The following is a 25,331-nucleotide window of genomic DNA, read 5'->3' on the forward strand; positions in this document are numbered from 1 at the left end:
GGAAGGGCTGAACGTCAGTCTTTCTGGGAAAGCTGAGCTGGTCCCCGCTGCTGCCTGCGGGAACCGGGCTGGACCGAGGCGGCCTCTCTCTCCTGCCCGCCCCTCCTCCCCGCCCCCACGGCCGCCACAGCCAGGCCTCTGCAGCCGCTTCCTGCCGAAGCCCCGGGCCTGGGCCTGGGCCGAGCCCCGAGCCCCGCTGAGCCCATCGCTGCGCTCTCCTGGGGAGCGGTGCACGGAGGGGAAAGCTGGAGTTTATTATTCTGGGGCGGGGGGGGGGGGGGGGCACCCCGAGCCGCAGCCCTGGCGTTTCTCTCTGAAACCTGAGCCTCATGCCAGCGCGTCCCCGCGTGAGGGGCCGGGCGGTGTCCGTGGCGGAGGCAGCGCAGCTCGGACGCGGTGCCTCTCCCTCGGGCTGGTGCAGCTCTCCGACCAGGCGACCGTGGCCGTGACACCCGCCCAAGGCCAAGTGCCGGCTGGAGGGAGGGGAGGGTGCCCAGGGGGCCGAGGCTGCCCCCTGAACACGCAGAGCCCCCCCCCCCTCCCCCCCCCCCCCCCCCCCCCCCCCGAGACAGGGAAGCTCGGGCCGGGACAGCCCTCGGCTCAGACTCTCGGTGGGCGGGGCTGGGGGCCGGGAGGACCAGTCTGGGGTGAGCGCTGGGGAGCCCTCCAGGGCCCGACACGCCTGTAAGCCCCCGGTGCTCAGGGTAGAGACCGGAGAAACGGTCCTGGCCTCCACCCGGAGGGAGCAGCCTCCTGCCACTGGCCAGCGCGTCTGCCCGGAGCCACGCTGAGCCGCCCCCCACGGTGGGGGCCTCTGGGGGGGGCCCTCTGTGGGGAGTCCCTCTGGGGGGGCCTTCAGGCTGACTCCTGTGTCCCTTACCCCGAGGCTGTCCTCACAAAACGGCCTCCGGAGGGGACAGAGCGAGCTTCTCCGTGTCCAGGGCCCACTGCCGTCTCTGCTGAGCCCTCGGCCCCGCCGGCTCTGCAGCCAGGAAACGGCCCGCCATGCCCCAGCCCCCCAGGGTCACCCCGCCGGGCACCGTGGCGCTGGCGGGCCCCGTCCACTGCACCTCATTCTGTTTTGAGGGGCCCTTGGGACTCAGAACTTTCCAGAAGACACAGCCCGCGGACTTCTTGATGTGACTGCACAAGAGCCCCGGAGCCAGAAGCAGCAGCTGTCACCCCGAGGCGCGTCTCACTGCAGCCGTGTGGAGTCGTTTGTCACCAGCAACGGAGGACTAACACACAATTTAAAAAATGTTTTTATTGATTTCCAAGAGGAAGGGAGGGGGAGAGAGAGAAACATCCATGAGAGAGAATCACAGATTGGCTGCCTCCTGGACACCCCACACAGTGGATGGAGCCCGTAACCCAGGCCTGTGTCCTGACCGGGCCTGTGTCCTGGGTCATAGGTCCACTATCAACCACTGAGGAGCCCCGGCGGGGAGCCTGCCTGTTGGTGTAGCACCGCCAGGGCAGCCCCCCGGCTCCACGCTCCGGGCGACAGTGTCCGTGGCGGCGGAGACTTCCTGGCGTGGCCGAGCTCTGATGGCAGAGGCCGAGGCTGGGGACGAAGGGCAAGCCGCCTGCCCGGGCCGGGCCCAGGGCCCACCCCTCCCGGTGCCCGGGGTCTCCCAGGCCGGGCAGAGCTTCCGCGGCATCAGCCTGCCTGCCTGCCTGTCCTCGGCAGCGGTGACAGGCGGGCCCTGTGCGTGGGAACCCGGGGACCCAGCAGGAAGGGGCCACAGGAAGGACCGGGGAGGAGGCAGCAGCAGCAGGAAGTGACGCTGTGACAGGAACAGGAAGCTCGGTGGTCCAATGCAGGGTGTCCCCAAACATGTGCACACACCGACAGCTGGTGGCTGTTTTGAAAATGAGGTCCATTTTAATAGAGCCCGCCAGTGCGGTTACTCAGAGTGTGCGGACATTTGGGGGACAGCCTGCATCTTTTACCTCTAGGCCCTCAAGGTGCTCTGTGCGTGGACGCCCTCTCAGACATGGGGCTCCCCTCCTGGGCCCCTCACTCAGCCGGGACCAGGCTGGGGGTGTCCAGGAGGATCCTGTCCACAGGGCCCTCCCCACCGCCGCCTTGCACGTCCCCACGGGGAATAAGTCCAGGCGAGGGCCCAGTCCAAAGGTCAACGCTCTATCCACTGAGCAACACAAGCCAGGGCTCACCGCTCCTTTCTAACGGGCCTAAACGGGCATCTCCCAGAACAGCCCAGCGCCGGGCACCTGGAGCTAGTTCTGTCCCTGTCGCTTCTGCACCAGCTTCAGAGGCTCCTCCCAGCTTTCCCTTTCCTGTCCGGCGCCCTGGGAAGCAGCTCGGCTGGCCCTCCGGGCCTGCGGAGCGGGAGAATTCAGATTCTCCGGTCTTTGGTCCTCACCGCTGTCACTGCCCCTTCCCAGCCCTGTCTGGTGGAGCCCTCGCTGTCACCCACGATGGCTGCTTAGGAGCCAGCACTTGCAGACGGCCGGTGGGTGTCTACGTGTGGCAGGCCCGGGCCACCCTGTGTGCCTCTGTGCGCTCCAAGGGACACGAACACCGAGGCCTGTGGTTTGGGCAGAAGCTTTCCCAATTCTGTAAGGGAGGCCCGGGCCTGGCGCACAGGACTGTGCGGGTCTGGAGGGCGGGCCGCTGCCTCGCCCGCCCTGGCGCCCGCACGGCTCCGGGGGACCCAGCCGCTGGTTGGGTGAAGGGAAGGCTCCAAAGGAACCCAGGGCACCGGGGTGGCCAGCACCTCAGGCCAACGCCATCGCAGCGGACACCTCCCTGTGGGAGCTCTGTGCCCTCCCACCGGGGGCTGAGGACGGGGTCAGGCCCAGGAGGGTCCAGGCCCAGCGACCGCTGAGGCCACCTGTTCCCGGACCCACGCTTTCCAGTTAGACATTCGGGGGCGGGCGGGTTCCCCCTCCTGTCCCCTCCCTGTCCCCGCGGACCGAGGACCGGGCGGCCGACAGCCGGGGCCTAGGCGACGCGGCGGCCCTGGGGCAGGCGCAGCGGCCGGACCGGTGCGCACAGCGCCTCCCGCTCCCCGCGAGCCCCGCGAGCCCCGGCGGACGGGCGGGCGCGCGGCCGTGGCTCCGCTCCGCCGCGGCGCGATCCAGGCCGGGATTCCGCGCCCGCCGCCGCCCGCGGAGCCCCGCCCCCCGCGCCGCGCCGCCGCCGGAGGCCGCCCGGAGCTGCGCGAACATGGCCGAAGTCGGCGAGGACAGCGGGGCCCGCGCCCTGCTGGCGCTGCGCTCGGCGCCCTGCAGCCCCGCGCGGTGCGCCGCCGCCGCCGCCGCCGCCGCCTTCCCGGCCGCCGCGGGCCCCGCCGCCCCCGCCCCCGCGCCGGCCGCCCCGTCGCCGCCGCCGCCCGCCCAGCCCCCGCCGCCGCCGCCGCCGGGCGCCACCGCGGGGGGCGCGGGGGGCGCGGGCGCGCCGGGCGAGGCCCTGGTGGCCGCGGCGGCCGCCTCGGTGCGCCGGAGCCCGGGGCCGGTGCTGGCGCGCCTCGAGGGCCGCGAGTTCGAATTCCTCATGCGGCAGCCGAGCGTCACCATCGGCCGCAACTCGTCGCAGGGCTCGGTGGACGTGAGCATGGGCCTGTCGAGCTTCATCTCGCGGCGCCACCTGCAGCTCACCTTCCAGGAGCCGCACTTCCTCCTGCGCTGCCTCGGCAAGAACGGCGTCTTCGTGGACGGGGCCTTCCAGCGGCGCGGCGCGCCCGCCCTGCAGCTGCCCCGGCAGTGAGTGCGCGACCCCGCCCGCCCCGCCCCGCCCGGGTCCCCCGGTGCCCGCCCGCCCCGCCCGGGTCCCCCGGTGCCTGCCCGCCGGGCCCGGGCCCCCCGGTGCCCGCCCGCCCCGGCCCGGGTCCCCCGGTGCCCGCCCGCGCCCCTCGGTGCCCGCCCGCCGGGCCCGGGCCCCCCGGTGCCCGCCCGCCGGGCCCGGGTCCCCTGACCCCACCGGCCTGGCTTCTGGCCTCGAGGGTCGCTCCGCCCGGCGTGGTCCCCGCCCCGGTCGGGACCCCGGGTCGCCCCGCTCGCTCGGGTGGTGGCAGGAGGTGCGGGGCCCCCTCCCCGCGGGAGGGATAGGTCTCCGGCGGCGCCTTGGGCGGGAGGGGCCGCCCCTCCCGGGAGGACGGGTGCCCTGGATGTGCGCGGAGAGGCGGCTCCGGACGCCCCGGGACGGACGGCCAGGGCCCGGCGGGGAGGGAGGCCGCGGGGCTTGGGGCGCGGGCTCCGCCACCTCCCGGTATTCCTTCCTTCCGCCCGGCTCACTTTCCCCGCTTCCGGTTCCCACGCGCGCCCGCCCGCCCCGGGGAGCCCCGCTCCGGGAGGAGAAAGCCGGTTACTGCCCATTTCCCCCGCGCTTTCTCCGCTGCGGGGCTGGTGTCCGTCCCGCGGCCCCGCCCGGCCTGTGTGCCTCCGCCCCGGCCTGTGTGCCTCCTCTCCGCAGCCCCCCGGGCTCTCCCTTCCTTTCCCCGCGGAGCCTCCTCCGGCCGCGTGCTCGGCGGTAAACACGCTGCTGGACAGCCTGCGAGCGCAGCATCCAGTGACTCACTGCGCTTTGCAAACACGAAAGGCATGTGCAGGGGAAGCGGGGCTGGGCGAATGGCTGGCGGGCCGGGCCGGGATCGCGGCTCCTCTCTCTCCGGGAACCCGCAGGCCGGCTCCCGGGCCATTAGCCGCATCGGGGCGGCCACGCCTGTGGGAACCAGGCGAACAGCCCCCGCCCTCCCCTGCGGCTCCGGAGGCCGCTGCGCCTCCTGCTGCGGCTCCTGCTGCGGCTCTGCGCTCTGACTCAGGCTGGCTGCCCAGGCGGCGATCCTGGTTCCAGCTCCCGCCTGGCTGTGGGCAGGCTGCGCCTCGCACCTGGGTTTCGGGGTTTCCCTAGCCCAGGGGAGGACACGGTAGCCAGGGGGGCAGTAGCTGAGCAGGCGGACCACGTCTGTGTCTGAGGTGGGCTTGGTGCTCACCTTGCTCTGCAGGTGGCACCCCGGGAGCTGGGCTTCTCCGCGGGCGCATCCCTGGGCCTGTGGCCGCTGCGTGCCCCGCCCCGCCTGTGGCTGCTGGCCTCTGGTCCTGCAGGCAGGGTGGGAGGGAGGGCGTGAGGGACGCCTGTGTGCTCCTGGAGAGGGCTGTTTGCTCTGGAAGCCTCACAGCTGATGGCAGTCCGCCGGCCACAGTCTGGCAGTCTCTCCTCTTCAGAAACTCGGCCTGAGGCTCCTGGCACCCTCTGGGCTGTCAGAGCTCCTTCCCAGGGAAGTCCAGCCTCGGCTTGGAGGCGACCAGGGCGATTTCGTGACTTGAGAGCCGGGGAGTGATGTGCACAGTTTCCTCTGAAACGAAAGCTCGTGACGGCTTCCACACGGGGTCTATGGCGCCGGTGCACAGCTTTGGCGTCATGCGTGTCCTCACCGCACGTGAGGGCCCTGACTGTGGGGAGCGTTCACTGCCCCTGGGCTGAGGTTGCATGAGACGCGGGCTCACCCCCACACCCCGCCCCCCACACATGCCCCGGCTGCAGCAGCTGGCGGGTCCCGGCCGAGCTTGGCTTATCTTTGCCCCCGCTCACCTGGTTCCCGCCTGTCATTTGGGAGCAAATCACAATGTCGCGGTGCCTGCCTCAGAGATAAAGCTGCTTCTCTCAGCCTAACCACAGCGTCGCTATCGCACTCACAGCCAAGGATTTCTTCTGTCCCTGACGCCCAGGCAGGGTTTGGGCTCCCTTCCTGCCGGGGAAGGTTTGAAGGGTTTGCGTTGAATCTGGAAGGTCCGGTGGGCACTCCGATTGGTCCGGTGCCCACCGTCCGCCCGCTCCATCTGCCTCTCCTTTCCGCTGCGGCAAGGTCCCGGCCTGTAAGCGTCCCGTCACCGGTTGGGCTCCTGGTGCCCGTCACTCCTGTAAGTTGGCGGCTGGGCCTGGAGGCTGGGTCAGACTGGGTGTGACGTTTGGGCCAGACTTGCCTCAGAGGCAGTGGGTAGTGGCGTGCCTGTCAGGAAGCTGCTGCCGAGGTCGGCCTCGTATTGTCACCTGCGCGGCGTCGCTCCTCTGCCTCCGCTCCCCGGGCTGGCACCCCGCCCCCCCGCATGCGGTGACTGGCGTGCTATGGATCACGGCCTCTGCACGTGTGCCGAGACGAGCAGTCGTTAATTGTAACAGCCAAAGCACGTTACTACGTAAGTGTGACTGCGTAAGTGAAAACAGAACGTAGTTCACGTTGCTGTTCCGTCGCGCCGTTTGAAGAAGATCGCATTAGTCACTGGCCTTACCAGCAGTTACTACAGCGGAGTTCACTGGAACGCGCCCAGACTGAGTGAAGACGGCAGGTGTCAGCCAGTGCCGGCACCCCAGGGACAGGGAGTGTGTTCCGGCCCCCGCCCGTCATGTGGCCGCCCCCAGGCCTTTCACACGTGTGGACATGGGTCACAGCCTGGGCGGTGCTGCCCAGGACTGGGCCTGTGTGCCTAGTTGGGTTTGTGCTTGGGACAAGAGAGGGAGTCAGGTCAGGGTAGCATGTTCGGGGTGGCATATTGAGAGGGTAGCATGTTTGGGGGGTGGCGTGTCGGTGGATGGCGTGTTCGGGAATGGCATGTCAGACGGGTAGCATGTTCGGGGTGGCATGTCGGACGGGTAGCATGTTCAAGGTGGCATATTGGGAGGGTAGCATGTTCGGGGGTGGCGTGTCAGTGGATGGTGTGTTCGGGGGTGGCGTGTCAGTGGGTGGCGTGTTCAGACGTGGTGGTTGGGTAGAGGAGATGGTTTGAGGCTGCAGAACGGAGAGGCTGGTGCTGTGCCTGGACCGCTGGAACAAGACATGCAATGGCCTGGCCAGCGACTGGGTTGGAGCATCATCCCATTGCCACCCCCCTTTGGGGCCTGTACGGGAGTCTGCCAGCTTGTGTCTGTCTGTCTCTCTCCCCCTCTCTCTCTCTTGTCAATAAAAATGTATTCTCAGACGAGTACTTTTTTTTTAATCCTCACTCGAAGATATTTTCCATTGATTTTTAGAGAGAGGAGGAGAGAGGGAGAGACAGAGAGAAACATCGACGTGAGAGAGACACATCACCTGGCTGCCTCCTGCACCAGCCGGCCAGGGTCCGGGCAGGGGAGGAGCCTGCACCCGAGGCATGTGCCCTCGGCCGGAATCGAACTCGAGACCCTTCAGTCCATAGGCCTGGACTCTATCCACTGAGCCAAATGGGCCAGGGCAGTTTTTTTAAACAGAAATGTGGCGCCCACTCTGAATAACGGCTTTTCTGGCTTTCCTGCCGGTTAGAAGTCACTGTGTCGTAAACGTTTGCTCAGAGTCAGGCTGCCGTCTCGTTGGGACTCTGGAGGGCTCCCGGGCCGGGCAGGCGGGGGCAGCCGCCGCCTCGGGGGGGTTAGAGAGGCACCGCTCTCTCCAGCCGCAGTTCCCCTGCAGCTGGGGCTGTCCCCACAAGGACAGCGTGTGTGTCAGAAATCAGTGCTGTCTGTCGGGTGTGCGCAGCGGTCCAGGAGCCTCTGTCACTGCGGGCGGCGGACAGGGTGTGGGCTCTGCGTGTCCCGTTCGCCTTCGGAAACGACGGCACGTGGCCGTGTGTGCGGGAGGAGAGGCACGGGGTCCTGGCGGGCAGCGTCCACTCCGCTGCCCGCAGGTCTCCTGAGGTCGGGCCAGACAACGCCAGCGACAGCGGCCTCGTTGCCATGGCACCTCCATCCCGGCGCCTCAGGGAGGGGCCGCTGGCCGGCTTCCTGGAAGCAGCCCTGGCGCTGGCCCCCGCGGCTGCGGGCGGAGCTCCTGCCTCCTGGCAGGGCGGGCGGAGGAACAGGCCACAGTGTGAGGGAGCGTCCGGCCGAGGCCGGGAGAGCGGCGTGTCCCTGTTTGCTGGGCGCCCGTGGTCAGGCCCTCGGGCTCCCGTGCGCACTCTGCCCGTGGCCCGGGGCTGTTCGTGGCCGTGGTGGGTGAGCTGGGTGGCCCCCCGAGGCGGTGTGCCCAGGCCGTGTGAGGGTGTTCCCGGCTCTGACCAGGAGCTTTGCCCGCTGTCCCCTGGGACCTGTCAGCCACAGCGTCCTCCGTGTCCCCAGGACGCTCCTCCCGAGGCCCGTGTGCAGCACACGCTGCCCTGCCCGCAGCCCGGCGCGGTCCCCGTGTGGTTCCCCAGCTCTGGGGGTTCAGGCCGGAGCGGTGCCCGAAGAGCCAGCCGGGTGGGGTGTCTGTTCCTGTCAGCCTTGGAGCCCAGAGGCCGAGTGTGTGAGCTGGTCCCGTTCGGGAACAGAGTCACTGCGCCGATCCAGACGGCTTCTGTGAGCTAATGGCTGTGCCCCCAACAGGAGTGTCTGAGGGAGGTGCTCCTTCCTGCCGGTCTGTGCGGCTGCACCTTGTCACCGCGCTGTCCTGTGTGCGTGTGTGTGTGTGTGTGTGTGTGTGTGTGTGTGGAGGAGGAATCCTGCCTGGGTAAGAGTGTGCAGGGAGAGGGGAGTCCCGCCTGGGTAAGCGTGTGTGTGTGTGTGTGTGTGTGTGTGTGGAGGGGGAGTCCCACCGGGGTAAGCATGTGTGTGTGTGTGTGTGTGTGTGTGTGTGTGTGGAGAGGGAATCCTGCCTGGGTAAGAGTGTTCGGGGAGAGGGGGAGTCCCGCCCGGGTAAGTGTGTGTGTGTGTGTGTGTGTGTGTGTGTGAAGGGGGAGTCCCACCGGGGTAAGTGTGTGTGTGTGTGTGTGTGTGTGTGTGTGTGTGTGAAGGGGGAGTCCCACCGGGGTAAGTGTGTGTGTGTGTGTGTGTGTGTGTGTGTGGAGGGGGAGTCCCGCCCGGGTAAGTGTGTGTGTGTGTGTGTGTGTGTGTGTGTGTGGAGGGGGAGTCCCACCGGGGTGTGTGTGTGTGTGTGTGGAGGAGGAATCCTGTCTGGGTAAGAGTGTTCGGGGAGAGGGGGAGTCCCGCCCTGGTAAGTGTGTGTGTGTGTGTGTGTGTGTGTGTGGAGGGGGGAGAATCCTGCTGGGGATAACATCGCTGCTGCCGCCAGGCGCCCGCCTCCCTGTCCGCTGCTCACAGACCAGGGCTCCGGCCGGGACCCCGCTGTCTCAGAGCGGCCCTTTCTCTGTAGATGGGGGGACAGAGCTCCGCCTGCCCCCGTCAGCCAGCCGGTCCGGGGAGAGCCGAGAGCCTGCGCCGTGGCGGGTGCTGCCGGCGCGGCCGGTCCGGGTCAGCCTGGGCGTGTGGATGGACTGAAGAACTCATCTTCCTTCAGTTTTCCGTTAGTCTGGTTTAGATAGCACGTGTGCTGCCCCGCGTGACTTTGGAGAGGGGCACGCATGTGGTTCCGGGCACGCGTGTGGCCACCGCCTCGGGTGACCCCGCCCCCCGGGGAGCACTGCTGCTGCAGCGTCCTGTCCCTCCGGGAGAGAGACCGCGGCCGGTCTGGCCTGGGCCCGGCTGCCCACCCAGTGAGGTGCTGCGGGTCCAGGCGCGGGAGGCACCGTGCCCGCCCTGGGACCAGTCAGGCTCTCGGCTGCTGCCGCTCCGGACGCAGGACGGGACTGCACGCCCGTGTGCTCCAGCACGGAGCTCCGGAGCCCGGGGACGTCAGCCTGAGAGTCCTGGGCGGCAGGGAGAGACGGCACCGGCTGGCGGGCCTGGGCCGCCGGGTACACGCGTGGTGGTGCGGCTGCGGGAGCCAGCCCCTCGCAGGGTTGGTTTCGGTCCTTTCTAAGCGTGGCGAGCTGGTGTGCAGGGACGCTGTTCGCGCCGGGGCCCTTGCCAGCGTGCTGTCGCCGTCCGGGACTGGAGAGGTGTCGGCCCCTCGGGAAGCTGACTCCTGCGAGGACGCATCAGCTCCGGAGCCAGCGCAGTGCCCGCGCCTAGGAGACTGCGGCTGAGTGAGTGCGTGCGTACAGGTCCAGCCTCTGCGGCTGCTGTGCGGGCGGAAGTGCCAGCGCCAGGTCTCGCTCACGGGAGTTCCAGGAGGCGTTTGTGTCGGTGTCGAGGGCGCCTTTCACCTCGGCGTCGGGACCAGCAGCACCAGCTGGTGACATCACCACCCCCGCCCCGTCCGCCTGCGCTCCGGGCTGCGGCGGCTGCACCGGGCCATGGCAGGGCCCAGAGGGCAGTGCTGGTGGGCGGACCCCGAGGTTGAGGCTCTCCCTTCACTCTTGTGCCAGCAGCCAGAGCTGGGTCCAGGCCACTGGGCGGGGCAGGGGTGGGGGGCACGTGCCCAGGGAGAAGGGATGTAAGGTGAACAGCTTGCCCAGCTGGGCCACGTTTAGATCCAGTCAGCAAACTACCGTCTGTGAGCCAAATGGTGCCAGATTCTTGTTTGTATAAATAAAGTTTTATTGGAACACAGCCATGTTTACCTGCTGTTTGGCTTCTTCATTGAGAAACACCATGTGGCATGAAAACAAAATATTTACAGGAACGGCGTTCACCCCGATCTGTACACCCTTTCTTTTCTGTCCACACGTCTGGCTGAGGTTGGTCAAGGCCTCCGTCTCCTTTTGTCTAGTGCAGTGGTCGGCAAACTGCGGCTCCCGAGCCACAGGCGGCTCTTTGGCCCCTTGAGCTTTTAGCAAAGGCCAGCTTAGGAGCGCCCTAATTAAGTTAATTACAACGTACCTACCTATGCAGTTTAAGTTTAAAAAATTTGATTCTCAAAAGAAATTTCCATCGTTGTCCTGCTGCTGTTTGGTCTGTTGACGAATGAGTTTGTCGACCACGGGTTTTGAAATGTGTTCTGTTTCACCCTAGGTTGTTTACATGTCGATGTGGGGGTGGCTCCATGAGGGGTGTTCCCGTTTCTGAAGCTCAGAGCTCACGGGCAGGAGAGGGGCGGTGTGGGCTCACGCCCGTTTCCTTCCTTTTTTTGTTGTGATTTTTTTTGGTCTGGGCTTAGTAATTCTAATTATTTTTTTAACTTTCCATTTTGAAAAAATGTTAAGCTTCTAAAGAAGTTGCAAGACGAGTACAAGGCACTCCTGTGCTTCCTCTGGCCAGACCCCCGGTGCCCACTGTCCGCCACGGGGCTCTGCTGTCTGTGTGCCGCTCCGGGGGGAGGGTGTTAGCCTCCCGCACCCCCTTCTCGTCCCCGGCGGCTTCTCAGAGGACGTGTCCCGTCCGCATCCCTCAGGACACCAGCCAGCGCCCGCCGCCACTGTGCTCCGCTGCCCACCCGTCCGCACAGCGCCCGGCCCACTGCCACCCGCTCCGCACCGCGCGGCTCCTCGGCCTCCGTCCCGCTGACCGGCACTGGAGAGAGAGGGGCGGCGTCTTATCCACATCACTCAACGTGACCCGTCTCGTGACAATCCCGGTCACTTTTGGGGTGCGCGGCGGCCAGGCCCTGGGAGGGGCCGCCCTGGGGCCTCCCCGGTGGGACCGCTCCGCTGCGCCGGGCACAGGCTGTGCGTTCCGGCCGCGCTCTCCGCACGCGGGGCGGCTTGTCTCGCTTCCACTGCCGCGTCGCGTTCCTGTGGTTGTGGCTGCATCGCCGAGAGCCGCCCGGAGCCACAGCAAACCCCCGGGCTCCGCTCGCTCCGGCCGGACCGGAGGGCTGCCGAGGCTCCGAGCAGGCGGCCTGAGCCGCTGGCCCGGAGCCTCTCGGGGTCCCGGCTCCCCTCTGGCCGGGGGTTTGTGCTGGGGCGAGACATGCTCCCTCCTGGAGCTCTGGGACCGCAGTGTTGGGCACACCGTGGGCACCGTGAACTGCTGACCGGTGAATCCACAGCAGATGGAAAGCAGTCCATTCAGCTTCGGGCGGCCTGGCCTCATAGCCTCCGGCCGGTGCCCTGAGCACAGTGGCCTTCGAGCACTGCCTCATTTGGGGCCGGGGCACTGCCTGCTGGGGTAGTGCGGAGAGACAGACACACTGCCCGCCGGGGTAGCCCGGAGAGACGGACACTGCCCGCCAGGGTAGCCCGGAGAGACGGACACACTGCCCGCCGGGGTAGCGCGGAGAGACGGACACACTGCCCGCCGGGGTAGTCCGGAGAGACGGACACACTGCCCGCCGGGGTAGTCCGGAGAGACGGACACACTGCCCGCCGGGGCAGCCCGGAGAGACGGACACACTGTGGGTCACGCTCCGCCTCAGAGCCGGGCGCAGAGGGACTCGCCAGCGCCCGTCGCCATCGCTGCTGCCACGGGGCCCGGCGGAGAGGCCCCTGAGTGGGAGGGAAGCTGAGCCGGCGGGAGGCTCTCGGTGCCCGGAGTGGTGAGCGGGAGGTGGCAGCGCAGCGCTGGGTGCGGAGCTCAGGTGGGCCAGGCTGGCCCGGCGCGGACAAGCCCCGGGGATGAGCGTACGTTCACCCGCGGGGACGCGCCGCTGGCCTGTGTGGATGGTGTCCGTGTGCCAGGTTCCAGCCTTTCGGAGGAGCACATGCCGGTGCCCGGTCTCCCGGGCCCCCAGGGGCTTCCCGCTGCTTCCACACGCAGGCGGCCACGCGGACGCTTGTCCCCGGCGTGGTGGGGGCGCAGCTCACACACAGGGCGTGGCGTCGTGCGGTCTCGTCTCACTGCGTGTGCTCTCACTTCCCGGGAAGGGCTTCGTGGCGCACCCCCAGACGGTCACCGACCATCTTCACGGCCGCACAGCCGTCCCACCTGCCCCGTCCTGACCGAGTGTCCCCTCGCGGTCCCAGCTGCAGCTCGCCGAGTGCCCCGGCCTTTGTGGGCCTGGAGGGAGTGGGCGGCGGCTCTCAGACCTGGGCCAGCCCCAGGGGACTGCGTGTGGGCGCCTCCCTGCGTCTGTCTGGGCCCAGCCCCGCTCCTGCACACCTGCCCGTGCCGGGCCCCCGCCATGCCTGCAGCCTGCCGGCGGGGGGATTGGACTGTGTTCCGCATTGGGGGTTTGATGCTTGTGTTTGCTTTTCCTTGTTCTTTGTTTGTTTGTTTGTCTTAATCCCCCCCCCCCCCCCAGACATTTCTTCCCTCGGTTACTAGAGAGAGCCTGCGGGAGGAAGGGAGGGGAGAGAGAGAGAAACCTTCCCTGGCAGGAGCACTCAGTGGACAAAGCCCGCTTCTCGGCACCCACCCTCCTGCCACGTGGAAGTGGCCGCGCCTGTCTGACGTGCTGTGTGCCGCCTGGCCGCCTCCGCACAGCCTCCGTCCTCACTGCTGCCGGCTCCTCCCGCCCCGTCCGCTCAGGGTCCGTCCTCACTGCTGCCGGCTCCGCCCGCCCCTCCGTCCGTTAGCGCTGACCAGCGGGCAGGGCTGTGAGGGCTGAGGCTGCCGCTGACTCACCCCGTGCTGGAAGCTCCACTTGGCGGAGGGCGTTTATTTTAAATTGTGCTCAGAGCTGTGGCTTCGGCAGGCTTATCTTAAAGTTAGGCTAAAGCCCACCCCCGGCCCTTCGCCTGGTAGCCGCCACCTGTTCGGTGCCGCATCCAAGGAGGCTGGCTTTCCCAGTCCCTCCCTGCGCGCTAGTGTGCTGGTCACTGAGCTCTAAGTAACCAACGGTGACGGCTCAGCGGCTGGGAGCGTGGTGGGAGCTGCACTGGAGGAGACGGCCGTCTGCGATGGCACTCTGTGCGGCCGGGCGGACCACGCCGGGCTGGTGGCCTGCCCTTTGACCTCTTCTCACCTGGAGGACACTGACAGGGCTCCGTCCTGTCCCTTCCCATGGGCGGGGCTCTGAGGGCCTGCGAGCCGCTGGGACAGGGTCTGGGAGGGGCTCCTCCTGCTGGCTGCTCCCTAAGGCGCGGGCGGCCTCACGTCCGGTTAAATGTCTCCCGGGGGAGCGGCAGCTCCTCACGGTTCAGAACTCACCGGTGGGAGGGCGACCGCTGTTCCTGCCGTGGCCGGCCCAGGCAGCCCCGGGTCTCGTGCAGGAAGCGCATCGATGCAATGACCCCACACGGGCCTGCGTCAGGCTGCGGGCCTCGGGCTGCGGGCCTCGGGGCTGCGGGCGTCGGGACTGCGGGTGTCGGGCTGCGGGCGCCCTGGCAGGTGCAGGCGGAGCAGGGCCAGCCGAGCGGGCGCAGAGGGCGCTGGGAGGCGCTGCTGCCGGGAGACCGGCTGCGGGGCTGACGGACGCACGGGGTCTTGCTGGTGGCTGTGCGGCCCGAGACCGGGCGAGGACTGGCCACTGACGCAGCCCGAGCGTTCCTCCACGCGGCCCCTCGTGCTGCTCAGTGATCCTGGGGGAAGGCAGCCCCGCAGAGAGAGGCGGGGGACCCCTCCCGGCCCGTCGCCTGGGGCCCGGGACAAAGGGCCAGGTGGCTCTCGGCAGAGGTTGTGGGAGCCGTGGTCCTCCTTCCCAGAGGGACAGACGGCGGGGGCCCAGCGGCCGGACCAGGGCGGGAGGAGGAGGGGCACCGTGTTCCTCCCGGACCCAGGCCAGGCCCCGGCCGCACACACTCCCTGCCAGGGCTGCTCCCCGCCCGGACGAGGGCAGCTCCCCCTGGCAGCTGCACTGCTCCCAGAGGCCACGCTCACTCACCTGGGATTCGCTGGGATTGATGAGTCGTTCTGAGCTCGTGGATTGATTATTTACTTACTTAAATACGTTTTTATTGATTTCAGAGAGGGAGGGAGAGATAGAAACATCAACGATGAGAGGAAATCATTAATCAGCTGCCTCCTGCATGCCCCCTACTGGGGATCCAGCCCGAAACCTGGGCACGTGCCCTTGACTGGAATGGAACCTGGGACCCTCCAGTCCGCAGGCCGATGCACTACCCACTGAGCCACCCCGGCCAGGGCATGGCTTGATTTTTTTAAAATAAAAGTTAACGCTGGTTGCTGGCTGTGGGGGTGTTTGCAGCGAAGCACCCGTCTGGGCAAAGTGTGGTGAGCGCTGTGAGGGGGCACCTGGCTCCGAGTGCGGGGTCCTGGCCCACATCTGCCCCCCGCCTGCCAGGCTGGCATCCGCTTCCTCCAGGAACCTGGTCTTCGCTATAAAAGGAAGCTCTTCCTCCTGGGGCGTCCCGGCGGGTATTTTTAGCTGCGGCAGCAGTCCGTGCTCCAGGGCAGGCTGGCATTCCTCCGTGCGAGGACCCAGGCCTGGAGTCAGGGTCTGAGCCGTGAGCGCGCCTGGCCGAGCCGGGCAGCCGGGCCTGTGTGGGCGCGGCACCGGCGTCTTCTCCTCGCCGCTGGTCCTGCCGCCTGCAGTCCTGCTGGGGGGTCACCGCAGGTTCCCTTCCCTGCCCCCTCACTGGGACAGCTCAGTGACCCTGGGGCAACGTCCAGACCAGGGCACTGCGTGTGGCTGTCCGTGACACACTGCAGACCTGCATCGCCGCCCCCCACTGCACCCGCCCCCTCCGCTGTCACACCAGCCGCCCCAGCCCTGACTGTCGTCCTGAGTGTTAGCACGTGGACCAACGTTCCTCTGAGTCTGGCTCTTTCATTTTTTTTTTAAATATATTTTATTGTGTGTGTGTGTTTTTTTTACAGAGAGGAAGAGAGAGGGATAGAGTGAGAAACATCGATGAGAGAGAATCATCGATCAGCTGCCTCCTGCACACCCCCCACTGGGGATGTGCCCACAACCAAGGTACATGCCCTTGACTAGAATCGAACCCCAGACCTTTTAGTCCACAGGCCGACGCTCTATCCACTGAGCCACACCGGCTTCAGCTGAGTTTGACTCTTTCAGACGCCGCTTCCCACCTCCTCTGCTGCGAGCGAGGTTGCCCACGGGCGGGCGGGGCTCCACCGGGCTCTGCCTCCGCTGGGGACCCGTGTCTGCTCCTCTTCGGGCTGTTCACATAGGGCTGCTGGGACCACAGGTCGGATTCTGGTGGACACGGGGTGTCCCTTCTCTGGGACGCGCCGGGGACAGTGCGGAGCCGCGTCAGGGCCTCGTGCCGTCCATTCCCGCCCTGGCGCACGTGGACCATCCTCGGTCCCTCGCACTGGGCCGTCCCGACAGGGCGGCAGCCTCGGGGCACCCTGGGGATGGGCGACGCGGGTGTGTCTCGTGTGCGAGTGCGTGTCCTCGGCTGTTCGACCCGAGTGCTCTTTGCTGTGGAGCTCTGAGTCCTTCCGTGTTCCTGCATGTGGTTTGGCGTGACGCCCCTTAGCGGGTCTGCGGCCCCTCGGCTCCGGTGAAACGCGGTGAGCCCTCTGCGGCCCCGCCGCTCCCAGCCGATGGGCTGCTCTCACCTCTCTGGCCGCCCGCCCCCCGGATGGCTGTGTCGTCGGTTTTGGGGAGGGGGGGGCGGTCTTGGGCCGTCCTGGGCCCTCCCCGCCTGCCTTCCTGCAGGGTTGCCTTGCTGCCAGGCCTGGACGTGGCAGCGAGTCCTTCCGGAGCGTTCTCACCCTCACTCGTGTCCTGGGCCGCGGAGGGACAGGCCACAGGCGGCCATGGAGCCGCCGCCTCACATGCCAGCTCGTCCTGCCCGTCGGGGGGCGGCGCTGCACAGCGGCCAGGGGTTCGGAGCCCGCGTGCCTGGGGTGCCCGCGCTGCTCTCATGTCTGAGACCGTTCCTGTGGCACGGGGTTTACGCGGTGCCATGTTGGAAGCCTTTGGTCTGATTTCAGTCTTGTCCCATTAGCGCTCCCTGACACGGCCTGCTGGGCGGGGAGGGGACACAGTGCTTCCTGGTGGCCGCCAGGTGCTGGCCAGGCCGGCCTCGGACCCTGTGCGGCCCGTGCCCTGTCCTCCGTAGGGAAGGCCTTGGGGGCACACTGCGCTCTCGGGGGCTTGTCTGTGCCACAGCCCGGCCTCCCTGTCCGAGCCGTCCCTCCCGTGTGTGCCTGCTTCCTGAGGGCGACGGGCGGGTCACAGACGGTCTCACTGCGCTTCCCGCGTGAGATGGCGGCATGTTTCTCCTTAGAGGCCGGAGTGCCTCTGGGACGGTTTGTGTCTGTTTGGTTTTGTTTTGGGTTTTGTTTTTGCCTTGTTGCCGTCTCCATTGCGAAGAGCATTCCCCGCTCGGAGATCCCGTGCTGTGCGTGCCTGCGCTCGGAGTGCCCTCTGGTTAGAAGCCGTGCGGTGGGGGCGGGGACGGTCTCAGAGGCCCGGCTGGGCCGCACGCTCGGGCTGGAACCCGTGCTTCCTCGGACCGCGCGCCAGCTCCGCCTTCACCGACACCGGCTCCCGGTGCCTGTGCCGCCGCAGCCGAAGCGGCCCCTCTGGGCGGCCCTGGGGAGTCACTCAGCACAGACTGCGCGGCGCGCCCTGGCAGGCCGGCAGGCACCGGGCTGGTTGGTTCCTCCGGAGCGGCCGAAGGAGAGACAGGCACAGGCCGTGACTGTCCTCAGGTGTTTGTCATTACGCTGCCTCCTGTCTCACGCTGTGGGACAGGCGTGTGCGTGTGCGTGTGCACGTGTGTGTGGAGGAGGTAGAGGACGTCGGTGTGGCTTTAGCCGCAGCTTAAAGGAGAAGCAGGCAGGATGGGTCCAGAGCCCTGGTGGCTCCAGGCAGACACCCCACCCTGACCTCTGGGTGCAGGGTCAGCAGCGGGCGCGTCAGGGCCTTTGTCCGGTTTGGTTTGGAGCTAGAAACGCAGGGCCTGGGGCCGGGCGAGCCCGGGGTCCCGCCTTTCTGCATGCAGAGCGGTGCCCGTCCGCGCGTCACAGCGTGGGAGCGGGTCTCCGGGCGGCCGGTTTCGTAGAACGGCTGTCTCCCAGAGCCAAGGGGACGGTGAGGGCGGCTGCGTGCCCGCGGGCGGGCTGGCGGCTGCTCAGCTGCTGGAGCAGGGAGTGCGGGCGCGGCGGCAGCGGCTGGCGGCCCAGGCCGTGGCCGGAGGTGGTGCGTGCGTCCTCGGGCCGCCGGTCACAGGAGCCGCTGGCCGGTCGCTGTGGGGGGCCGCTCCGCCGGGTTCCGTTCACCACGCCGTGCCCGGCAGCTCGTGGGCAGCGCGTCGGCTGGACATGAGGCCGCGGGGCCTCCGGGGGACGGGTCCCCGGTGCCGTCAGAGGAGCCGTGATGTCAGCATAGGCGGCCCCGCGGCGCACAGGACCGCCCCAAGGCTGTGCGGGCGGGGGGCGGGCGGACAGGGCTCCCCTCCTGAGCGGGCTCGCTCCCCGGCTGCTCCCGGCTGACGCCCTCCCCCTCCCGCAGGTGCACCCTCCGCTTCCCCAGCACGGCCATCAAGATCCAGTTCACGGCGCTCTACCACCAGGAGGAGGCGCCCGCCTCGCCGCTGCGGCCGCTCTACCCCCAGATCTCCCCGCTGAGGATCCACATCCCGGAGCCGGACCTCCGGAGCCTGGTCAGCCCCATCCCCTCCCCGACCGGCACCATCAGGTGAGCTCGCCGGAGCCGCCCCTCCGCGGGCCGGGCCCAGGGGTGCTGGGGGGGCGGGCAGCAGCTGGAGGTGCCCCGGGCGGCGTGCTGGGGCTGCGGAGCCCGGGGCCTGGCTCCTGGCACAGCCTCTGAGATTCCCTCAAAGCGAAGACCGCCCAGCGCGTCACGCTGCAGCCTGAAGCGTCAGTGCCTTCGGGAGCAGCGCAGGCTTTCTGGAGACAGAGCATTTGCACAGCCTCTCCCGACCCCAGCCTCCCCCGACCCCAGGCTCTCCCGACCCAGCCTCCCCCGACCCCCAGCCTCCCCCGACCCCCAGCCTCTCCCGACCCCCAGCCTCTCCCGACCCCTCCCGACCCAGCCTCTCCCGACCCCAGCCTCCCCCGACCCCTCCCGACCCAGCCTCACCCCGACCCCCAGCCTCTCCCGACCCCTCCCGACCCAGCCTCTCCCGACCCCAGCCTCCCCCGACCCCAGGCTCTCCCGACCCCAGCCTCCCCCGACCCCAGGCTCTCCCGACCCCAGCCTCTCCCGACCCCAGGCTCTCCCGACCCCAGCCTCTCCCGACCCCAGGCTCTCCCGACCCCAGCCTCTCCCGACCCCAGGCTCTCCCTGACCCCCAGCCTCTCCCGACCCCCAGCCTCTCCCGACCCCAGGCTCTCCCTGACCCCCAGCCTCTCCCGACCCAGCCTCTCCCGACCCCAGGCTCTCCCTGACCCCTCCCGACCCAGCCTCACCCCGACCCCCAGCCTCTCCCGACCCCAGCCTCTCCCGACCCAGCCTCTCCCGACCCCAGGCTCTCCCGACCCCAGCCTCTCCCGACCCCAGGCTCTCCCTGACCCAGCCTCTCCCTGACCCCCATCCTCCCCCGACCCCAGCCTCTCCCGACCCCAGCCTCACCCCAATCTCAGCCTCACCCCGTTCCCAGCTTCACCCCAGTCCCAGCCTCTCCCTGGAAGGCGTGATTAACAACTAGAGGCCCGGTGCATGAAATCTGTGCATAGCAGGATCCCTAGGCCTGGCCGGCAGTCAGGGCTGATCAGGGCCTTCCTTCCCTGGCTGGAGGCTGCTGGCTGGAGCCTTTCTTGGTTCTGGTGGTCAGTGCACGTCATCGCGAGCGAATGGTCTCCCGGTTGCACTCCCGTGGGGACATATTGGGCTTTTAGAGAGAGAGAGGAGTTTATAATCCGCCAACGTCTGGGTTCGTACCTGGAGAGCTTCATAGTAAGCGTACTCCCAGTCCTGCTCCCAGTAACAGTGTCTGGGGAGAGACCGGGAGCCGTGGGAGCTGCTGTTGGGAGGAGGCCAGGCCTGGGGCGGGGGAGGGCGGAGCGGGGGGCGGGGGGGGGGCGGGCAGGGGGAAGGCCTTTTGCTGGGCCGTGTCCTGGGACCGCTGCTCTGAGCGTCGGGCGGCGCCTGTCCCCGCGGTGTCCTTTATATGTAACTGGGTTCAGGGTCCAAGTCGGTCGGGCTGCGTCTCCATCCCGCTTGTCCCCATTCGGTCCTCTTATCTGCGCCGCACACAGGCCGGCTTCCTGTTTTCACTGGTGAAATGTGAGCAGGGAGCGGAACTGGGACTGGGACGGTGGTTTGTGTTGTGTGACACCGTCTGTCTGTGTGGCTCTGGAAGGCAGCTGAGGCCTCAGAGGCTCTGCGGGAGGCGCCGTGTTTACAAACAGCCTGGGCCCTCCCCTCCCGGCTCCTCCCCTTCTCTCCCTCGGAACCGGCCTCCCCCTCCCGGAGGAAGTGGCCCGGAGGAAGTGGCCCGGGAGCTGGCAGCCCAGCCCTTTCTAGGAAGCAGCCCGCCCGGCCCCTCCCCTCGCTGTCTCCTAATTTGGTGAGGCCGCCGCCCGCCCGCCCCATTGGCTGCTGGCCCCGCAGTGTGGGCCTCCTGTGCCCTTTGGGTTTGAACAGCCCCCCCTGCTCTGGGATTTGGGGCGTGGCGGTACCTGTGGGGACTCGGGTAAACAGCCGGCCCGCCCTCCGGCTTCCGCCGGTTTCCAGGGTTTTGCTGAGGCTGCCAGGCTACAGGGAGTGGCCGCCAGGCTGGGGGGAGTGTTTGTCACCGAGTCTCCGCCAGAAGGTGAAGCAGCGCCCCCTGAAGGAAGCTGCTGCGAAGCGGTGGCCTCCACGTGGAGCAGAGGGTTTGAGAAAAGGGAAGTGGCCTTGTTCGCGGGCCCACAGACACGCGGTCGGGGAGCTCCTGTGAGCGGGTCTGGGGGACACGGCCGTCACGCCCAGAACATGTCACCGGCCCCTCCGTGCGCTCGGAGCCGGGGCGGCCGCGGAGGAGGGCACAGCCTGCCGCACACTGGCTGTCCCCGGGGCCAGGAGGGAGCCGGTGGCTGCGGCCGCAGGCGGTGGCCCTCCTGGAGCGGCGAGCAGCAGCGCCGCCCCGACCTCGCTGAGTGCCACCGTGTGGACAGCGGGCCCCGCGGGCCACCCTGCCCGGCCGGCCGCCTCCCCGAGCCAGTGTGTGCTGAGGACATGACGGTGCTCCTGGCCTCGGTCCGCCTTCACCGGTGGGCGCGGTGCCATCTGATCACGGCGCAGGAAGCGCGGGCGCTGTGTCCCCGTGCCGTCAGGGCCCGGGTCGCTCCTGCACCGAGGCCTCCAGGACGTGACCAGAGCCTCCTCTCTCCGCAGTGTTCCCAACTCCTGCCCGGCCAGCCCCCGCGGGGCCGGCTCCTCCGGCTACCGGTTCGTCCAGAACGTGACCTCGGACCTGCAGCTGGCTGCGGAGTTCGCCGCCAAGGCCGCCTCGGAGCAGCAGGCCGACGCGTCCGGAGGGGACAGCCCCAAGGTGCCCGCCCGCCTCTGTGGCCGGCCTCGGCCTCGGTGTCAGTCAGTCCTGAGAGCAGGGAGGGTTAGCCTTGCAGCTTCCTCTGGGTCCCCCGCCCCCCCCCCAGCCGGAGGTGAGGAGGGCGGGGTCCGCAAACCGTGGGAGAGCCCTCCCCCCGGCCGAGGGCGCCTCCTGGAGGAGCCCGTGGCCCAGCGGGCGGGCGGCGGTCCGGCTGGAGGAGACACAGGACCTGTCCCGCGGGCGCTGCTGCGGGGAGGGCGTGGGCGGGAGGGGGCCGCGCTCACACCCCCTCCGCTCCCAGGACGAGTCGAAGCCACCCTACTCGTACGCGCAGCTCATCGTGCAGGCCATCTCGTCGGCGCAGGACCGGCAGCTGACGCTGAGCGGCATCTACGCCCACATCACCAAGCATTACCCCTACTACCGCACGGCCGACAAGGGCTGGCAGGTGAGGGCGCGCTGGGACGGCCGCTCGGAGGGCCGAAGCTGAGGAGGGGTGCCCCCCGCACGTTGTGGGCTCCGAGCTCACTCCACGTGGCCGTCACGGGCGCTTCCTCCGCGGGCTCTGAGACCGGGTCTGCGTCGGGCGTAACCAGCGTGTCCCCTCACCATGTCTCCTGGTTTCTTTCCTTTGCCAGCGACTCTCGCAGGCTTTTCTTCGTCTGTCTGATAGATCCTCACCCGAGGACGTTTTTCCATGGGTTCTTTGAGAGCGTGCAAGTGGGGGAAGAGACAGAGAGAGAGAGAGAGAGAGAGAGAGAGCGCGCAGTTGTTGCCTCCTGCACACACTTCGACCAGGGATTGGGCCTGCACCGGTGGCATGTGCCCTTGACTGGAATTGAGACTGGTGCTCTAACCACTGAGCACCCCGCCAGGCTCCGTGCTGGCTTTGCCTGGACACCTTTTCCTGCCTCACGCTTGCACTAAATGGGAGCGATGGGGCCCTTGGTTTTGACCAGAAAAACTCCCCACGCCTTTGCACTGCCCCATAAAACAGAGCCTGCCAGCCCGCAGGAGCCGCCCCCGGTGTGACCCTGAGCCCCGTGTCCCTGCGTGGGGGGGGTGGCCGTGTGGCTTCCCGATTGGCCAGCGCGGTGCCATCTCTGCCGCAGAACTCCATCCGCCACAACCTGTCCCTGAACCGCTACTTCATCAAAGTGCCGCGCTCGCAGGAGGAGCCGGGCAAGGGGTCCTTCTGGCGCATCGACCCGGCCTCCGAGGCCAAGCTGGTGGAGCAGGCCTTCCGGAAGCGCCGGCAGAGGGGCGTGTCCTGCTTCCGCACGCCCTTCGGGCCACTGTCCTCCAGGTGAGCCGCCCGCTCCCCGCCCTCCCGTCCCGAGGGCCTGGCCCCGGTCCGCGCGGCCGGAACTGCCCCTCGCCGCTCCGAGAGGCTGCGCGAGGGAAGGGCAGGCCCACGCGGTCCGCGTCCTGGCGCCTCCGCTGTGCTCAGTGGCTCCCGCGCGGCCCTCCCTCCTCAGGAGCGCTCCGGCCTCGCCCACCCACCCCGGGCTGATGTCCCCTCGCTCCAGCGGCCTGCAGACCCCGGAGTGCCTGTCCCGGGAGGGCTCCCCCGTCCCACACGACCCGGACTTCGGGTCGAAGCTCGCCTCTGTTCCCGAGTACCGCTACTCCCAGAGCGCGCCCGGTAAGAGCGGCCTGCAGGCCGGGCCGGGGTGGGGCCCGAGGCGGCAGACCCAGACCGGGCCGGGGGTCGGGGCCCTGGTGGGAAAGGTGTCCAGGAAAAGGTGTCCAGGCCCCAGACCCGGGCCGGGGGTGGGGGCCTGTGGCGGGCGGATCCAGACCCGGGGGTCGGGGGTCGGGGGTCGGGGGTCGGGGCCCGCGGCAGCAGACCCAGACCCGGGCCGGGGGTCAGGGCCACTGACCTCGCGGCGTCCTCTGCAGGCTCTCCCGTCAGCGCCCAGCCCGTGATCATGGCCGTGCCCCCCCGACCCCCTTGTCTAGTGGCCAAGCCCGTGGCCTACATGCCTGCGTCCATCGTGGCGGCACAGCAGCCCCCGGGCCACGCCATCCACGTGGTGCAGCAGGCGCCCCCTGTCACCATGCTCCGGGTGGTCACCTCCTCCGCCAGCTCCACCAACGGCTACATCCTCACCACCAACCAGGCCTCGGCAGGGGGCACCCAGGAAGCAGCAGGCACCACGGTGCTGGACCTGGGCAGCGAGGCAAGAGGTGAGAGCATGGGGTCCTTCTGGGGCTCCAGGGCGTAGAGCTGTCAGCCTCGGCCTCGGGCACAGCGCACAGGGGTCAGGCACAGTGCACGGGTCAGGGGCACAGGGCACAGGGGTCAGGCACAGAGCACAGGGGTCAGGGACACAGGGCACAAGGGTCAGGCACAGAGCACGGGGGTCAGGGACACAGGGCACAAGGGTCAGGGGCACAGAGCACGGGGGTCAGGGACACAGGGCACAAGGGTCAGGCACAGAGCACGGGGGTCAGGGGCACAGGGGTCGGGGGCACAGGGCACAGGGGTCGGGCATAGAGCACGGGGGTCAAAGACACAGGGCCCAGGGGTCGGGCACAGGCAGTCTCTGATCCAATCACTATCAGCCTCCTGCCCCCACTCCCTGCTACCTGTGTTTTGGGGAGCCCACCCTGTGCAGTCAGCAGGGTCACCCCCAGAGCATGCCCTCCCGTGAGGAGCAGCCGGGGGCTCGCTGCCCAGGTCACCCTGTTTGGGGGGTCGGGACCAAGGACGAGGAGTCCTTAGAGGTTGTCTAAAGTGAGCACGCGTTTCACGGGCCTGGCTGGACCGGGCCCCGTCTCTAACGGTGATCCCAGCAGTGGGTCCAGGGGTCTGCATGGACGTCAGCCATTCCCAGGAACAGTCCTGCTCCTTGGTCACCCTGGCTGTAAGTGTGACCGTTACACGCGTGTTTAACGGTGCTGTTACACACGTGTTGATCGGTCCCATTCCTTGGTCACCTGGCTGTAAGTGTGACTGTTACACGGGTGTTTAGCGGTGCTGTTACACACGTGTTGATCGGTCCCATTCCTCGGTCACCTGGCTGTGTGGCCGTTACACGTGTGTTGAACGTCCTGCTCCTCGGTCACCTGGCTGTGCCTCCTCGGTGCCGTGTTTTTTGAGAAGCGATGGTTTCCCAGCATCGGCACAGAACCCGCAGCTCAGGGCGGCGCCCGGCGAGGGGTCGCTGACGCCCGCTCTCCCCTAGGCCTGGAGGAGAAGCCCACCATCGCCTTCGCCACCATCCCCACCGCCACCCGTGTCATCCAGACGGTGGCCAGCCAGATGGCCCCCGGCGTCCCCGGGCACACGGTCACCATCCTGCAGCCGGCCACGCCCGTGAGCCTCGGGCAGCACCCCCTCCCGGTCCGGGCTGTCACGCAGAACGGAAGGCACGCGGTCCCCACCAGCAGTGTCGCCAGCAGCGCTTATGGTGAGTGCCGCACAGTCAGTGCCCGGGGACCGTTTGCCAGGCCGTTCGGCAGCCCATCAGGCATCCACCGGCTGAGCAGTGCTAAGCGCCAGGCACTGTGACCCCGAGCCGTCCGGGCAGGGCGTCGGACGGCACATGGCCTGGGACCCCACACGGCCTGGGACCGCCATGTCCTAGGACCAGGGCTGAGGCTGGCTGAGGGCACATCCTGGGCCCGGGGCTGGGGCTGAGGCTGAGGCTGAGGCTGAGGGTTTTGGCACTCAGCCAGGTGCAGCGGAGGGGGCAGGGCAGGTGCTGGAGCAGACAGGGACAGTGCACCCCTCGGGTGGAGAGGGAACTGGGTTAAGGTGGGTGGCTCACGGGAAAGCAGGTTCAGATGAGGTGGGAGCAGGTGGGTGGCTGGGAGCGGGTCCCTCGTAACCTCGCTCCCTCCCCGCAGCCCTCACGAGCCCCCTGCAGCTCCTGGCGGCCCAGGCCAGCTCGTCCACTCCCGTGGTGGTCGCCCGGGTGTGCGAGGTGGGGCCCGAGGAGCCTGCAGCTGCCACCGCCACCGCCACGCCAGCCACAGCCACGCCCGCCGCCACCACCACGCCGGCCACCGCCGTCCCCTCTGCGGCAGCCTCCGGGGAGCCGGAGGCGAAGAGGGCGCGGCTGGAGGAGCCCAGCGGGACTGTGAGCGCGCAGGCCGGGGTCATCGCCGCCGGCCCGCAGGGGCCTGGGACCGGGGAGTGACGCCCAGGAGGTGGAGTGGACGCACGCCACACGGACAGGCCGCCCGCCCGCCTGCTCCTGCCACGCGCCCTCCCCACCGGCACCTGCACCTGCCATCGTCGAAACCAAACATAAACGCGTTCAGACTGTATGGTTCTGGGATGCTTTGTTTTCCTCCGAGCACGGCTTGTCCACAGGCCCGTCGGGGCGTGGGGAGGCCGCGCACGAGGACCAGACGCCAGGCCCGGCCGACAG

At 68.5% G+C, this 25,331-nt stretch overlaps 2 protein-coding genes across 2 annotated transcripts in view; both read left to right on the forward strand.

Moving 5' to 3' along the window:
* Positions 1-25,331, forward strand: part of AP5Z1 (adaptor related protein complex 5 subunit zeta 1) — an 84,466-nt gene that overhangs the window by 44,166 nt on the left and 14,969 nt on the right. The window lies entirely within an intron of this gene.
* FOXK1 (forkhead box K1) lies at positions 3,100-25,227 on the forward strand. The gene is made up of 9 exons (XM_084886160.1): positions 3,100-3,729; positions 17,964-18,149; positions 20,793-20,949; positions 21,251-21,397; positions 22,062-22,255; positions 22,428-22,594; positions 22,852-23,139; positions 24,141-24,365; positions 24,805-25,227. Exons 1-9 carry the CDS (start codon positions 3,194-3,196, stop codon positions 25,095-25,097), a joined length of 2,193 nt encoding a protein of 730 aa, XP_084742286.1. The 5' UTR covers positions 3,100-3,193; the 3' UTR covers positions 25,098-25,227.

The sequence above is a fragment of the Pipistrellus hanaki genome (genome assembly GCF_964339955.1).
Source record: "Pipistrellus hanaki genome assembly, chromosome: 5".
Taxonomy (NCBI): domain Eukaryota; kingdom Metazoa; phylum Chordata; class Mammalia; order Chiroptera; family Vespertilionidae; genus Pipistrellus; species Pipistrellus hanaki.